Below are 18,193 nucleotides of genomic sequence, written 5' to 3' on the forward strand. Positions count from 1 at the left end.
TTTAATGGCTTTCCTGAAGGCCAATAATGAACTCAAATTAAGGATTTTTGCCAGGAGTGCATTCCACAGCCCAGCAGCAGCTACAGAGAAGGCCCACCCCTGAGTTGCCAACAGACGTTCTGGTGGTATCTGAAGACGGACCTCCTTAGATGACCTAAATGTGTGGTGGCAACCATGCAGAAGAAGGCGCTCTCTGAGATAACTCGGACCTAAGCCATTCAGAGCTTAAAAGGTAATATCCAGCACTTTGCATTTTGCCTAGAAACATATTGGCAGCCAGTGCAGCTGTTTCTGAACAGGCATAATATGGTCTCTCCAAGTTGCCCCGGAGACCAATCTGACTGCCCCATTCTGAACTGAAGTTTCCAAACTACATACAAAGACAGCCCCACATAAAGCACATTGCAATACTCAAGCCTGGAGGTTACCAGCTGATGCACCACAGTTTTGAGGTCATCCTCTTCAAAGAATGAGCACAGCTGTTGAACCAGCCGAAGCTGACAGAAAACACTCCTGGCCATGGCCTCGACCTGAGATACCAGGGTGAGGCCTGGATCCAGGAGTACTCCCAAGCTGCGCACCTGCTCCTTCCGGGGGAGTGCAGCCCCATCCACCACAGGAAGCTCTAACTGAGCCTTCAAATTCCAAGCCCCTACAACGAGCACTTCCATTTTGTTTGGATTCAGTTTCAATTTGTTATTCATTCATTCAATTCATATACTGCCCTTCTAAAAATGGCTCAGGGCAGTTTACATTTTTAAAAAAAAACACCCTCATACAGCCTATTACTGCCTGTAGGCAGGCATTTAGGGAATGAATGCCATTTTCTGATGATGAAGATGAAAAAGAGAAATAGATTTGGGTGTCATCAGCAAATCTCACACCCAACACCAAATCTCCTGGTGACCTCACCCAGCACTTTCATGTAGATATTAAAAAGCATTGGTGACAGAATGGAGCCCTGAAGGACTCCATATAACAGCTCCTGTTTTGAGGAGCAACTGTCACCAAGCTCCACCATCTGGAATCTACCCGAGAGATAGGAGCAGAACCACTGCAAAGCAGTGCCCCCATCCCTCACTCCTCCAGGCGATCCAGAAGGATACCATAGTTGAAGATATCAAATGCCACTGAGAGATTCAGAAAAACCAGCAAAGTCACACTCTCTCTGTCAATTCCCCAGTAAAGGTCATCCATCAGGAACCCACCACCCACTGAGATCATCAGGAGGAAATGGTGCACAAAAGCAAAGACTACACAAGCCACTAACAAAAGCAAAGGCTATACAACCATTGCTTTAAACAGAGAATATACTTTATTTTAAAAAAACCTGAACACATTAGATTTTTCTGATAAGGGAAATGGCAACGTTCCATTTCAGATCAGTGCTAAATAAATGACATCGAGGTCATATGCTAAGTGAAATGGCTTCTGGCATATAATCTTCATACAATTTTTTTTTCCCTTTTATACTTTTTATTCAATTTTCACAACACAAAAGAACAAACACAAATAATACAAACACTCACAAACACACAGAATAAAGACTTCCATCTCATCAATGGAACAAGTGTTGTTAACAATAACCGGATCTTGCCTATGGATTAAACATTTTCTCCCCAGTAGTTCATATAGAAAACAACTTTGGTGTGTTTTTGAAACATTTGTTGTTAGCCCTCAAAAGCCTGACAGAAATCCATTTTGTGATGTATTTTTAGATAGACAAGAAGAGGGTCCCATTCTTTTTTAAATTCTTCAAATTTATTTCTTAGTAGTTATGTTAATTTCGCCATTTCTGCCAATTCTAGTACTTTAAGAATCCAATCCTCTTTAGACAGGCACTGACTGTCTTTCCATTTGCGCGCAAATGTCAGTCTTGCTGCCGCTGTCAAGTACATGAAGAGGGTCCAATATTTCCTCAGGAGAGCATTGTTATCAATACCTAATAGTATTGATTCTGGACTCTTGGGAAAAGTCATTTTAAATATTTTTTTAAGCTCGTTATATATTAAGTCCCAATAACCTCTTGATTTATTGCATGTCCACCATAAATGTAAATAGGAACCCTCTTCTTTCTTACATTTCCAACATTTATTTGACATGTTCTTGTAGATTACGGCCAGCTTTTTGGGCGTAAGATGCCATCTGTACATCATTTTCAAAATATTTTCCTTTAGATTAGAGCAAGCAGTAAATTTTGTATATTTTATCCAAAGTTTTTCCCATTTTTCCAAGTCAATGTTATAACCAAGGTCCTGGGCCCATTTAATCATTGAGGTTTTTACTACCTCCATTCCTGTATCTTCCAATAGTAATAGGCCATACATCCTGGATATGAGTTTTTCTTCCTTATCGCACAACTGTAGTTCGAATTCTGACTTTAGTTGGTTAAGACCCCTTTTACAGTCTTGTTTAAATAAAGCATTAATTTGATGGCATTGGAACCAAGAGATATTCCAATCCTGCATATGTTCTAAGTTTTTCAGTTCGTATTTTACACCTTGAAGGACAAGCAATTGTTGATACGTGGGCCAGGATTGTTGCATATTTTTCTGTTTTCTAGATATAACTTCCAGTGGGGATACCCAAAGTGGGATTTTTGCTTCTAACAAAAATTTGTTTTTCATCCATACCATATATAGACTTTTTCTAACATAATGATTTAGAAATTCTTTATTTACTTTTACCTTGTCATAAAATAAATATGCATGCCACCCGAATCTTAAATCAAATCCTTCCAAATCAAACAATCTTAGATTTTTTAATGTAATCCATTCTTTTATCCAGGTTAGGCATATCGCTTCGAAATATAACTTAAAAATCTTCATGCAATTTTTGATGGGATATGTTTGAACTATAGGCACTACCCAGTTCATACTGCTTCCCTAATAATGAAACTGATTCCCTAAAGAGGCATCTGGTGGGCCACTGTGTGAAACAGGATGCTGGACTAGATAGGTCTTGGGCCTGATCCAGTAGGGCTGTTCTTATGTTCAACTGTACATACCATTTATTTATTTATCATATTTTTATGCTGCCTGATATAGACCTCAATCTAAAAAAAATAAATATATTGGATATTTTTAAATTCTCAGTTAAAAGCCTGGGGTGATTTAGCAAAATAAACTTTTAAACATGGCTGATGGTCCATTTGTCTTTCTAGTTATGCCAGTGATTTCAAGATGGTAGAATGAGTCACACTAGTGTGCTACTGAAGCCTTGATGGGTGTATCTCAAGGTCATTGAAAATTAATTTGGGAAGTAACATGGCAAACAGAATTATAAAATGAAAGTTGGAGGAGATCTGAGACTTTCTGGTCAGCAGCCACACAGGTGAATCACCCCAAAAATGCCATTTATCTAGCTGATGATAATAATGTGCTTGAACCATGGGTTTATACCAGGATTTAATCTCCATAGTATTTGGAAAGAATATGCAACATATATTAATTGAAATTATGCAATCAGCGATGGAGTATGTACATTAAGAACATAAGAGAAGCCCCGCTGGATCAGGCCCAAGGCCTGTCTAGTCCAGAATCATGTCTCACACAGTGACCCTCCAGATGCCACTGGGAAGCCCCACGAGCAAGAGGTATGTGCATGCCCTCTCTCCTGTTATTGCTCCCCTGCAACTGATTAGACACAACAAAGCAAACTTTTAACAAAACTAAAATAGAGAGAACATACAGTTTTGTTCTTGTCTAAACAAGACTGAACATCAATATCAAGGTCATTTGATGAGACTAGCTGCTAAAAATTTAGGACGAACAAAAGGAAGTACTTTTTCACACAACGCATAATCAACTTGTGGGATTCTCTGCCACAGGATGTGGTGACTCCCAGCAGCCTGGATGGACTTAAGAGGGGTTTAGACAAATTCAGGGAGGACAGGTCTATCAATGGCTACTAGTCTGAAGGCTATAGGCCACCTCCAGCCTAAGAAACAAGATGCCTCTAAATACCACTTTGTAGGGGAGCAACAGCAGGAGAGAGAGCGTGCCCTCACCTCTTGCTTGTGGGCTTCCCAGAGGCATCTGGTGGGCCACTGTGTGAAACAGGATAGACTAGATAGGCCTTGGGCCTGATCCAGCAGAGCTGTTCTTATGTTCTCATATTATGTTTAAAATCCTACTGTATTAAAAAGGAACATGCAGAAATAGTGTATAGAATTAAACAATTTATGTATATACGGGGAAATTGTGTGCTCAGTATCTAACCATCCTCCAGGAAAGATTGGTAAGATTTTGTCCTATACTCCCCTCTGCTGAGTAGAACCTTTGGTAATTAACGGCAGTGTTAGTAATGTTCAGCTGAACACACAAAGGCCTGTGAAAGGCTATGTTGGAGAGCTCCCCCAACTGCCCCACCCCCACCGGCAAAAAAGCAGCAAAACTTTCCATTCTTCCTTGCAGTGGTAATGATCCTGCACAAGGATTTTTTCCCCCTTTTATGAAGTTTAGAAAGATGACAAACAGGGTGGGAGACGACATGACAGAAGTTTTAAAAGTATTCCCAGTGTAGAGAAAGGATAGCACTTTTCCTCCTTCTCCCATATTATTAGAGCTTCGGGTCACCTAATAAAAGTACTCTTTCACACCGGGCACAAGTCACACAGTGGCTACTGCCTTCATGCTCTGTCGTCAGCTTCCTAGAAGCAATTGGCTAGTAAGCTTTTTAGAAGCATCTGAAACAGTGGGGCTCCTCTTAGGTTTTTAAGTGCTGGCCTTCTAGCGACGTTTACTTCTGCATATCGAAAGATTTCAATCAGAGACATTTCTAAAGCTTCCCCACCAACAGACTATTGATTCATCTTTTTCATTTATGTGTCTCATGACTCACAGATATTGCTTACGTTGGTTTAGGATGTTTGCATCCTATTTCCACCTCCTACTCTGAAATAGCATTTAAGATACAGCTACCATTTTTTTCCGGTCAACATTTTTATTTCTATAATAGCAAATACCATCTTTTTCTGATTTGAATTCACAGCCATGCAGTAGACAGCCATGGCCCTGTCTGTGTGAGCCTCTTGGCACCCTGGCTGCCTGCTGGTTTAGCAACTGATGGGTGGGAGCACCCCAGTCCCCCACCACACCACCTTGCCTATTGCCCATGTCCTCCCCAACACATTATTAACAAGGGGGTGAGGAGTAGTACAATTGGAAAGAGGATTATTTTAAGGACACAGCTATTTCAATTGAAAGACTTGCCCCCACAATCCAAAGCTCTAATACCCAATCCTCTGATATGACTTGTGAGTTTTCTCATATCAATACTGGCAACTAAGTCTAGAAATCTCTTCGTATTAAGCAGTGTGCGAGAAGCCGAAGATGGGGAAAGATTTGACAAACATAAGGAATGGAGAACACCGCTGTCTATCTATTCAGCAGAGGTTTTAGATAACAGGCAAGAAAATACAAAGTGTTGAAAAACAGAAATACAGGGAGCAATGAAGACTGGCTTGGAACCAGAATTTAGTGAACACAGGAATGTCAAACGCAAGCTTAAAGGAAACATGCAACAATTAGTACTGAGATAGTGAGGGGCACAATTCTTTTGTTTGGCTGCATACCTCATCTCAAATGTTCCAATAAGAACAAAGCTTAAAATTACTACAAGTGGAATCTTTCTGACAGCAGCTGCCTAGTATATAAACTATACATCTAACTAGCTAGAATCTATTTAAGCTGAGGTACATCTTTAGTTTTAACCATGTACATAAGCACTCCTCCATTAACTGTTTTTTTTTAAACCAAAGTGTTAAAGAAATTTCTCAAAATAATATTTGAAGGAATTCTATGAATTCATCTTATAGCGTAGGCTAACAGTTTACCAAATAAAATGGAACACAAAGAAAACTGGAGTCAATACAAACGTAAGGTAATTTCTTAAACTTGTTTCCACTCCTTGTTTTACCTAGACATACTAGCCTCAACAACACAGATCATATCAAGACTATGCCAAAGTAGAGCTATCAGTAGCTCCTTCTTAACAAAAGTTAAGAGACCAAAGCAGTCCATGAGATCATGCACAGTCACACTACAGCAAATTCTCCCACCTCATTATAACCATGGTTAAGAACTGTAACCAAGAATTGTAAGCCAATTGTAACCAACCAAGCTGAAGACTAACCCTTTTAGCCACAATTTGAAACATACCATATTTTCTACACGAAGTTCAAAAGGCATTGGGTTATAGACCATCAACTGAACTTCACAAACATCTCCTTGGACCCACTGAAAATCTGTATCAAATTCAAAACACAAAGAACATTAGTTTGACAACAACAGAAAAGAGATGAGTACTTAAGTAGGGTTGGTGCTGTAATCATACATGGCTACAAGATGTATCTCAAAGTTGCACGTACTTCCTCAACAATCTTCTCAAGAATGCCCACCAGACATCCAAAGAGAAGAAATTTAGTAGATGCATTTAAATCAATCATTCTTGCCCTCCCTTCAAAGAAACTCTCTAGCAAAAACCATTATTTTTTGCATACAAAGCATAATGCTCAAAATGCTGATGTGCTCAGGACAGCATGCACACTTTTGTTCACACTGCACACTATGGAGATATGTGTACAATTTAGTACAGTAACAGTGCACATTTCAGGAAACTCACTGATATTCTTGTGGTAATGCATAGGAAAAACAGGTTGCTTACTTGTAACTATTGTTCTGGAAGTGATCCACTGAAATCCATAACAATAGGTTCTGCACTGCACAGGGACTTCACAGCCGAGTGCTATAGCAACTGAGGATGAATCATACGCCCATGCTCCGCCTCACACACTGAGCATAGAAGATATAAAAGGTGGGCTGGATACCATTTTCTCCAGTTCCTTTTTGACCACTATAGCGATCACACCTCATCGCTACAGCTCCTCTTTGATTAAGTTCGTGGAAAGAGTTCTCTTAATAATAATAATTACTTTCACCCAGGCTGCCTTTTGACTATTATTCTTCTAAATTGACTGTTTTGGTTTTATATCTGACTTCTCAAGAAGTCCCTGTGCAGTGCAGAACCCATTCTTATGGATTCCAATGGATCACAATCCAGATCTTTATGTCACTGGCTTACTGTCTGCTCACTGGCCATGCACACAAAAGTCCAAAATTTCATTCAAAGGATGAATCATGCTGCTGATCTGAAATTTGTATTCGGTTACAGGGAGATTAGTTAAAGGGAAATAGTGACATTGAGAGAAAAGCAATCATGCCAAACCAAACCAAATCACTGCTTGCCAGAATGAAACACACACCTTGCTATAAAGGTTTTGATGGACAATTCTTAAAAAGGCAATTTTTAGGTATTTAAAGCTGGTGGCCTTGCTGTCTATTAACCAAGGCACAATTTCTCTCCAGAGTGAGTCTCGTATCTCACTGGTGCGTATCTTTACACCTGTTCACTCAATTGATTGCATATTAGGAGCTTAGCATCAACCTCTGCATCTCTCTGGAGTGTCTCAGTTTCTTTGGTATGTGTTTCTTTTCCAACAAACCGCTTGAGACATTAAAATTTTGTAAACCTTAACCACGGCCCTTTTAAAATCAGCATAGGATTTTACTTCATAAGGAGCAATATCAGATAACAGGCACTACTTGGGAGACAATCCTGTATGTCAGAAAGGATGCATTTGCATTACACAGTCTTGCAGTTATCTAATGATTCTATAAAAAGGTAAATTACTTGCACAGTTTCAAGGGAGTAGCACTAGGCTTAACACATTGTGAGCTTGGAAACATAGCCAAGATGGATACAAGTTGTCTGTGCCAAATTGTAAAATCAGTTTTATAATCTAGAGAAGGAAATAACACATTGATCCAAAAGCTGTCAATAACCATTTGATTCACTTTATAGAATGAATGCCAGCAACTGATAGTGATTTCATGCATATAGAAACAGGATATATTTTAAAGTTAATATTAAAATCATATTCTCACCTATTTTTTTACTTCTCTCCTCTCCACGATTGTGAGCAATGATAGGAGAATATATAAAGGGGCTCTTAGTTGACATGTTCTGACCCAGCAAGCTTTTCATTTTCTGTGGTCGAAGGCTAACAGGAAGATTTAAGAGCTTGACAGATCTGTTAAACGATGAACAGATTGGTTTTTTATAAGATTGCTGTAAGCAAATGTTAATTGTTACTTAGCAGAGAACTGAATAAGAAATGTGTACCACAGGCAATATCAGAAATCCTCTGTAAACTAGAAATACAAAATTAGCTTAGTGTAGTGAAAAAATGAGTGAGTTGCATGAGAGAAATAAAAGAAGGATCATTTATATAAATGTGAACCAACTTAGCCCTATAACTTGCCCATGTGTCAAAGGTTCCAAACACTTAAACTGGGAACCTTGGAGACTGAAGCTAGAACTTAGCCTAATGAGTGTCCAGGAACTATGTATGTTCAGCAATACTTACATTGGTTCACTTCTTAAGCAGAGAAAATACACCTCATAGTTAGCATCAACAGGAAAACTTTAATTACACTTGAAAATAAATTTATTATATTTTTATACTACCTAACAAAATATTCTCTAGCAGGTTTACAAAATAATGTGTAATATATATCAGTTGGTACTGCTGCTGGAAAAGTAACATTTCAAGATCTACGAGTTAACATCCACCTCCATCCTGGGCAGAACAATTATATAGCAAACACATTGCCAAAGTGGCAGCATAGCAACGGCTTGCTTCACCATGGAATACAATGCCAAAAGTTCAATGTTCATTTCGGGACCAATTTCTCTGGGGCAGCTCAGGAGTTCATAGCGGCCATGACAACTATGGGCCTATCCCAAGTGGTCTCAGGACCGATGCACATTGCTGGTCACATGCTTGATATGGTCTTTCACTCTGATCAGGTTCGTGTTCCGTGAGTGGGAACATAGGAAGCTGCCATATACTGAGTCAGACCATAGGTCCATCTCGCTCAGTATTGTCTACACAGACTGGCAGCGGCTTCTCCAAGGTTGCAGGCAGGAATCTCTCTCAGCCATGTCTTGGAGAAGCCAGGGAAGGAACTTGGAGTCTAGATGTTCTTCCCAGAGCGGCTCCATCCCCTAAGGGGAATATCTTGCAGTGCTCACACTTCTAGTCTCCCTTCCGTATGCAACCAGGGTAGATCCTGCTTAGCTTAAGGGGACAAGTCATACTTGCTACCACAAGACCAGCTCTCTTCCCTGTGGGGACTCCTGTGAGGTGAGGCAGTGGCCAGAAGTGCCTTCTATCAGCTACAGCTGATACGCCAGCTGTGTCCATTTCTTGAGATAAACAATCTCAGAACCATGGTACATATGCTGGTAACCTCCAGACTGGATTACTGAAATGTGTTCTATGTGGGGCTACCCTTGGGTGTAGTCCGGAAACTACAGCTGGTTCAAAATGCGGGAGCCAGGTTGGTCTCTGGATCATCTCGGAGATATTACTCCCATATTGAAAGATCTATACTGGCTGCTAATAGGTTTCCAGACAAAATACAAGGTCCTGGTTATAACCTATAAAGCCCTAAATGGTTTGGGCCCTGGATATTTAAGAGAACATCTTCTTCGTTATGAACCCCACTGCCCATTGAGATCATCAGGTGAGGTCTGTCTGCAGTTGCCACTGGCTCATCTGGTGGCTACTCTCAGAGGGGATGGGCCTTCTCCGCTACTGCCCCAAAGCTTTGGAACGTGCTCCCTGCTGAAATAAGAGCCTCCCCCATCTCTGACAACTTTTTAACAGTCTTTAAAGACATACCTATTCACCCAGGCTTTTAATTAAATATTGTTTTAACATCGTTTTAAAATGTTATTTTAAAATTTAAATTGTTGTAATGTTTTAACTTTTACTATATCATTTATTTTGTTTTAACTATTGTTTTAAGTTTTCTGTTGTCATTTATTTTAACTAATGTTTTAACTTTTTGTTTGTTTGCTTGTTGTAAACTGCCCAAAGACGCGAGTTTTGGGCGGTATAGAAATATGTTAAATAAAATAATAAAAAGAAATAAAAAGAAATAAAAAGAAATGAATAACCATTAAAGTAGCCAAAAAGATACAGAATAGCATGGGAACTATCACAACTGATCAGCCCTCAGTTGTCTGGACAAGAATGCCACTGTAAAATTAATGGTGCTTATCAGACTGAGATGACTATACATATATTTAGGAACAACTAATTCTGAGAAGTATTAAGGTGAATAGTCTGATTGACATGGAATGTGTGTTTTTATTGTTAGCCTACTTTCCAGTAGGCTTATGAGATCTCCCAGCATTCTGTGTGGGTGTCTGTATGTCTCACCCCTCCCCCCCATCAATTTCACAATGCCTGGACTAATATGAACCAAATCGGGTACAGTTGTAGGGACACATAGGGACATCTCAACAGTGTAGTTTGTGATGATATCATCCACCCCTATCCAAGATGGCAGATGCATAAACTTTTGAGACGCTAGTGGGCTAACATGTTAAGCGCCTAACCGATTTGAACCAAATTTACTAAAGCTGTGGGGACACATAGGTGTGGTGAGTGATGATGTCATCCACTCCAATGGAGGGTCCACTTACCCCCCACTACGTTTCTCCTGCTGGTGTGCAATTCTCTAAAAGCCCATCGGGGCAGCAGTGTACCTCCCTGCTGCCCCATCTCAATGTTGACCGGATATAACCGGAAGTACTAGCTGCACCTGCGCTCGTCGCATGCACACACCCAACGTGCATGAGCGCAAGTGTGATGTGCGCATGAGCAAAAACATGCATAAGGGCAACTACAACTTCCGGTTATATCCAGTCAACATCTGGACAGGGTAACAGGGAGGTATGCTGCCACCCCGATGGGCTTTTAGGGAATCACATGCCGACGGGAGAAACACATCTGGGAGTGGGGAGTGCATCCTCCCCTGCCCTTAAAGCCATGCCGCCTCCCGCCGTTGAGCCGGCCAGGGTTTGAACTGGTTCGGAGGCCTGTAAAAGGGCCTCCGAACCGGTTCGTGCACATCCCTACTTGGTGGTGTAGTTTGTGATGATGTCATCCACCGTGATTCAAGATGGCAGAGACAAACTTTTGAGGCACAAGTGAGCTAACTTTTGAACTGCTTAACCCATTTGAAACAAATTTGTTGCAGCTGTAGGGACACATAGGGATGCCCAAATGGTGTGGTGTGTGATGATGTCATCCACTCAGATCCAAGATGGCGAAAGTGTGAACATCTGAGGTGCAAGAGGGCTAATTTGTGAACCGCTTAACTGATTTGAACCAAGTTTGCTGCAGCTGAAGGGACAGATAGGGAAGCCCAAATGGCGTAGTTTGTGATGATGTCAACCACTCCTACCCAAGATGCATAAACCTCTGAGGCACAAATGCACTAACTTGAGGAGTGTCTAACCAATTATAACTAAATTTGGAACAGCTGTAGTGAGTGAAACACAGCAACACCTCAATGGTACTGTTTGTCATGATGACAAACATCCGATCCAAGATGGCAGACACATGATCATTTGAGGCGATCTAACTTGTAGACCTCGATTTGCACCAAATTTAGTCCATTTGTAGAATCAGTGAAAGGAAAGTAGGCTGATTAGTTCTTACTAGAATTTGTATATTTTTGTTGCTGCTAACTGCCTTTGATTATGAGAGGAAGGATAAATTGATATAAAATAAGCAGTTTCAGTTACCACTTACAGAAGTACAGTCTATGATGACAGCTTACACAAAAAGCTCCACCCCTCAAGCAAGTGTGTTATTTCAGAGCACAGGACACAGACTGTAACACTGTACTGGAGATCTTCACAATATTCTGCAATGGTGGCCTGCAGTGAGCCTTCATGGAGGAATATTTTAACCTCAATAATTCAAAGAGAGGAGAGCTGGTCTTGTGGTAGCAAGCATGACTTGTCCCCATAGCTAAGCAGGGTCTGCCCTGGTTGCATATGAATGGGAGACTTGATGTGTGAGCACTGCAAGATATTCCCCTCAGGGGATGAAACCGCTCTGGGAAGAGCAGAAGGTTTCAAGTTCCCTCCCTGGCTTCTCCAAGATAGGGCTGAGAGAGACTCCTACCTGCAACCTTGGAGAAGCCGCTGCAGGTCTGTGAAGACAATACTGAGCTAGATAGACCAATAGTCTGACTCAGTATATGGCAGTTTCCTATGTTCCTAAAGTACGAAAACTGGCAGGCCCAAAGTGCCACCTCTTCAGATACCCATACAAAACTGATTTGCAAGAGTCATTACCTTACAATAGGAAGTTTAGTGAATGGAACAGGAGGAAGCTTCAAGCCATCTGGAAGTGTGATCAATTCCATTGTCCCGGGACATTTCGATGTATAGTTTTCTAGACTTTGTGTTACATCTTTCTTTTCTGAAAGAGAACAGAGTGATCCATTATCCGCCCTTAGCCTTTTTTGGAAGGGCGGTATATAAATCAAATAAATGAATATAAATAAAATTGCTTCAAAACTGTAATGCACAAACACGGTGGCTAACAACCAGAGCAACCTAACATTGACAGTGCCAAGCCCTCAATTTTTCTCTGTAACCAAATGTAATTGTTCTTTCAAAGGGGCTGAATGACTATTTCACCAGTGAATGACTCAAACATTTTTATTTCAGTAAGGATTTCATCTACCTTGCTTCCCACTTCATTTGAAAAGTCCATGCATTTTTCTACAGCATTGTCCATCATTTCTGCCACTATTATAGGCGTATTCACAAGAGAAATGTCATCTTTACCCATCTGCTGTCTCAGCTTGAGAAACTCTTTCACAGAGGTAATTTTACCAGCTGCAGCATTGGCATATCTTGCTTGCCTGGAGGATATAACCCAGGACGTTGGTTGGCCATAGGTGTGTCAGGATGAAGGCCTGATCTGTAGGGATCCATCTTAGGTAGCCTGGGTCAAGAACATACAATTCTGATCCATTGTTTGCTTTTCAGCCAGGTAAGCAGTTTGGTAAAGTGAGAACAACAATGCATTTTATTTTGGGTTAACAATGGTGTATAAAAAAACAGAGGTTTCAGGAGTAGCCAGCGGAAAGACCTTGACTTTTTGCCAGCTGAATGTAAGGTGCCATGAGAGGATCACAGGGTCCAAAAAACCAACCTTGATACATTCCTTGTACCAAACTGGGCTTGCTTGGGTCCCCACAGTGAAAAATCTGAGAACAATAGAGGATAGTATTTGGAAATGTCCTGAGTCGTCATTGCTGGCTGGGTTGCTAAGTGAGAGGATAGCCAATGAGAAGTTTTAAAAACTGGTGTGTCTTGATCAGAGTATAAAGGCCAGAGGTCTGTTAGGGTTTTTCTTTTGTTTTAGTTTGCTCCTTTTGACTAATTCTTTTTTGGGGGGGAAGAAGGGAGGCCCCTTTGAGAAGCTTCCCCCACTTTTTCCTTTTTAACCAGACTTATTTATGCTGTGAATTTTTGTAATGTATTAGTTTCACTTGATTATTTTTGTTTCCAATATCTTTCCTGCTTTTCAGGGAGTACAGTTAGAGTCACTGTCTCCGTCAAAGTCACGGCGTGTTAAGTGTCGAGGGTATCTCTCTCACCGTCGCCATCTGAGATTTCATCGGAGTTGGTGCTGGACGGAGAAAGAGACACCACGTTCAGTGCCATCACAGACCTCAATACTGAAGGAGTTGGTGGTCTTGGTGTCGAAGGCCTCGATATTGATGGCGGCAAAACAGTAGTTGACCACATTGATGTCAAAGTCAACACTCCCAGTGTCAATGTTGTTGAAGTCGACATCGAAGCTGATTTCTTTGCTGCTGAAGCCGAGACTGGCTGCGTCAATGTTGATGGTCCCAGAGCCGAACAGCTTGGTGTCGGCGGTCTTATTATTATAACATCCTGAGGCTGTGACGGAGAAGGAGTATTCCCTGATGCTGTCACTCTCTTCTTCTTTTTGGCGGGCTCCGATGCTTCCACCATTTTGTCTCCATGCCTCTTCAGCGGTTTGGGAGAATGAAACACAGGCATTGAGGATTTAGACTGGGCCAAAGCATCAGCCCTCTAGTCGGATGGCTTAGAAGACAATTCCACCACCCCCCCTTAGATGGACCTGGAGGACTCAAGACATCGTCATAAAGAGCAGCCCGAAGATGAAGCTCCCTATTACGATAAGTTTGCTTTGAGAAAGATCAGCAAACTTTACATGAAGTAGTATTGTGGGCTTTTCCAAGGCATGTTAAAGCACAAGTCGTGCCCGTCTTGAGAGGGCAGCTTAGCATTACACTCAGTATATCTTTTCAAGGTTTTTAAAATCTGATTTCTTGTCTGACCGTTTAGGGTTATCCATAGCCATCACCAGCATTCCGATAGCAGTTAGCCAAGGTATCCATCTGATCTCTCGCCTCAGTCCATTAACCAGTCAAAACATAGTCTTAAGCAACCCAAGGTACATAAATAAATCAGTCCAATAATTATCTTTCTTTCTAGAACTCACGATGGAAAAGGAACCAGTACAAAGTAGCTGCAGTGATTAAGAAACCAATTGCTACAGTGGTAGCAAAGGAACTGAAGTACTGGCACTTTCTCCTGCTTTAAATAGCCACATGGTCATGTGGTGTGGGGTGCAAGTGCCAAGAGGAGCTGTGGAAGTCCACACCAACAGGTTCAGCGCAGGAGCAGAATCAATTTCTAATGGACTCAACCAACCACGAACCAGATCCAGTGTATCAGTACACTATAAGGTGATGTGTTTTTCTAGTTACAAGTTCTCTCAGTGTTTCAGCTCACTGTGGCAAATGAATGCAACCAATTTCCAGAAGGCATTGGTTCTTCCTAATCAACTGCAATAATATTTTTTAAATGCTAACCCTCCTAGTTGCCATTTCCTGAGGTGATGCCCACCAGGATGTTTTGAGAACAAGATCAGCTTATAAATAAGTTTATAAGTTCAAACTATTTACAATGATAAATTGTAGTAGTACAAAGCAATCTCTTTACATTATGTCAGCAATAAAATGAGGACTGTTATGGAAACTTTCCCAAGCTCACAAAATGGGACAAACGTTACACAGAAAATAGAAAATATTTCATTACAATTATCATCACATTAATAACCTAAGCCCACATTCCAAAATAAATTTTTGTTTCATTTCTCACCATTATAATTAACAGGCTGTCACTAGAAAAAAACGTTAATAATGAGTTACACAAAGACAAGTTGCAAGCATTTTCAATTAACCAACATACTTTTCAGCACATTAGACAAGCTCATTAGCCAAGTGTCTGATAAGCAATCCTTCACTTTCATTCATGAGTTAATGCCAAGTATTAATTTATAGCAGATTCTTTGCTCGTCCTGATTAAAACTGCTTATTTCAGTCTTTAAATCAATAACTCAACATTTATTAAAAATATTTTCCATAGCTATCCAATATAACGTGTTAAATCCAAATGTAGTATTATAACTGCTGTTGACTGCTGAGCTGGAAAAAAAACCTCTAATCACGCTAGAGGATGTTTTCCTTGGTGGAACTGTAATGTTATCTAAGAGAGCTCCTACTTCCAGAACTGAGGCCGTTCTTCTCTCTCAAGGGTTCAACATTAAGTTGATGAACATACATGAATTCACAGCAAGCTAAATGGAACCAAGTTTTAAAATGATGTAAGATATACTACAAGTGACAGCTACAAAGTCTGATATACACAGCATTCTTGCAGAAACTCAGTATAGTTTCAGCTACCTGCTGCAGTTCTCTCTGTGAACATCAGCGGATCTGGTCAGACCACTACCTGGTGAAAAGGACATGTGGGACTCTCATGCAATGTTCCGGTTAGGGGCACTTAATGAAAGTCACATATTCCACTCCTCCTCTCTCCCCACAATTTTACCCAAATCATGGTGCGCAGTGGGGTAGCACCTTGCCTAGGGAGCAAGAGGCTATTAGTTCAATCCCCACTGGTGTGTACATTTGTAGTTACCTATATCGGGCAGCAGCGATATAGGAAAAAGTGCTGGAGGCGGATATTCACTTCAGTGACAACAGCAAAGGCATCACTTTATACTGCGCAGGAGGTGGCAATGGTAAATCACTCCTGTATTCTACCAAGAAAGCCACACGGTTATGTTATCACCAGGAGTCGACATCGACTCAACGGCACAATCTTTCCTTTCATGGTATCTATGAATACAAGAAGTATTTATATACCACTTTTCAACCAAAGTTCCCAAAGCGGTTTACAAACATTAATTAATTAATTAATTGGCTGCCTGTCCCCAAAGGGCTCACAGTCTAAGAAACATAAGAAAGACACCAACAGCAGCCATTGGAGGAATGCTGTGCTGAGGTTGGATAGGGCCAGTTGCCCTCCCCGATAAATAAAGAGAATCACCACTTTTAAAAGGTGCTTCCTTGCTCAGTTAGAAGAGACTAACTATAGTCTTCTAAAAACAGTAGCTTAAGTGATCTATCCCCCTCTGTCCTATCTGTAATTTGAGTGATGATCTACACTACTGTAGACTTTTTATGGGGAAACTGGGGTGTCAATTTAAGATATATTAGTCATCTGGCAAAAGAGCAGTCTAGCCCAACAGAATCAACAATACATGTTTGAAAATGGGAAGATAAAAGCTACATAGGAGCTAACAATTACTACATCATGTAAAAATATCATAATCAAAGATTCTCAATTTATGCAATAAGTGCATCTCTCTGTATTTATATATTCACAACATACCATACAGCAAAATTGGATGTTTGCATGTGTGCGTGCATAATACAAGAGTCTAAAATATTTTCTGTTAACTGCTTGCCCTTGGCTGCACTCTTGTGGGTATAGGGAAACTGGAAATGAGAGAAGTTAAAGATAATTTGGCTGGAAAAGAATCTCACCCAACCGAGGCAGGAGCAGCTGTGTACTATATGGAAAAGCAGGGGTGATGAGGGTGGGAAGGTCTGTTGTGTGGCACAGAGCCAAGAATGCATGAAGGAAGTGGGGAAAGCAAGCATCTGAGAAACAAGTGAAATAGGAGAATTGAGGCAAACCTAAATTAAGAAAGCCAAGAGCCAAGCAGGAAAAGGGATTGGTGAGTACGTCTACATAAAGGCCTAGGGACAGAAGGAGCCATATCATGGTGGTACTATATGGAAGTGGTTGGGGGAGTTTAGAAAGCTGGGGATTGATGCCATCAATCTGAGTTTCCTATATTGCTGAACCAAGTAGTCAAATCTGGCTGTAATTGAGTAGAGTCCAGCATCATCTGGACTTCAGTAGAGTCCAAATGATTTTAATTGTTAATTGATTTAATGTTATAAATGATTTTAACAGTAAGCTGCCCAGAGACGCACGTTTTGGGCAGTATAGAAATATTTTTAATAAAAAATAAAATAAATCTTGAACTAAGCAAAGATCATTCATTGTCACCAAACATTCAGACAAACCTTAATTCAAGGGTTATAAAGGGATTTACAACTAAAAGAACACCCTCTTCAAGGGCAACATCAAACAGCCCAATACTCTGCATGTTTTGTAATGTTAAAGTTAACAGCTTTACTTATACTCTAGTACTATCAATGTTAAGTTTATAGGACAGCATGTGTTTTGAGCTCCTCTACTTTCGGAGTTTAATTTCATGTACCGACCATGAAAAGCAGCAACTTAGTTTCTGCACTGTGGTTTTCCAGAAGGCTGTTACACATTATGTGCTTTTTATTCTTAAGTAGCTCATTCTTCACTGTTAAAAAAATAGTACACACCAAGAAAAATGTGGCAGACTGAACAGAACAAAACTAGAGAAGAAAAAGTCATTTCCTACGTCACATGAAGTCTTATGCCAGTACTTGCCACTCATCATGGCATTTATATAATACACAGTGTTCGTGACACATACTGGGGGCTGCAGGGATAAAGAACTGACAAAAATCAGATGGGGACACCTTCTATAAACACAGCCCTGGAAACCCACTGTGCATGTCCAAGCTCTTGGTCATGCCTAAAACAAATCTTTGAATGCCATCCTTCAATAATATCTATATCTAGGTAATATTATAGAAAAATATACTTTGAAAATTTTAAAAAAGATACCTTGATCAGAAAGAAAATCCAGCATCGTTTGTAAGAGAAAAGACAAATGTCGGACAGAAAGTGCTGGATTTCCCATCCTTCGAGATGCATACACTAACTCATGAAGCAAACGCATCTGCACAGCAGCCCAACCACGATGAGTTCCTTCAAAAAAAGAGAGAGAAAAGTCAGG

At 40.5% G+C, this 18,193-nt stretch overlaps 1 protein-coding gene across 3 annotated transcripts in view; it reads right to left on the reverse strand.

The window, feature by feature from the left end:
- Positions 1-18,193, reverse strand: part of TRAPPC9 (trafficking protein particle complex subunit 9) — a 523,543-nt gene that overhangs the window by 457,563 nt on the left and 47,787 nt on the right. For all 3 annotated transcript variants that reach the window (XM_053245610.1, XM_053245609.1, XM_053245611.1), the window contains 4 exons: positions 18,022-18,165; positions 12,223-12,349; positions 7,947-8,092; positions 6,162-6,247 (listed from right to left, as the gene is read on the reverse strand). In XM_053245610.1, coding sequence (XP_053101585.1) covers positions 6,162-6,247; positions 7,947-8,092; positions 12,223-12,349; positions 18,022-18,165 — 503 coding nt within the window. The remainder of the gene's footprint in view (positions 1-6,161; positions 6,248-7,946; positions 8,093-12,222; positions 12,350-18,021; positions 18,166-18,193) is intronic.

Source organism: Hemicordylus capensis, chromosome 4 (assembly GCF_027244095.1).
Source record: "Hemicordylus capensis ecotype Gifberg chromosome 4, rHemCap1.1.pri, whole genome shotgun sequence".
In the NCBI taxonomy this organism is placed as follows: Eukaryota; Metazoa; Chordata; class Lepidosauria; order Squamata; family Cordylidae; genus Hemicordylus; species Hemicordylus capensis.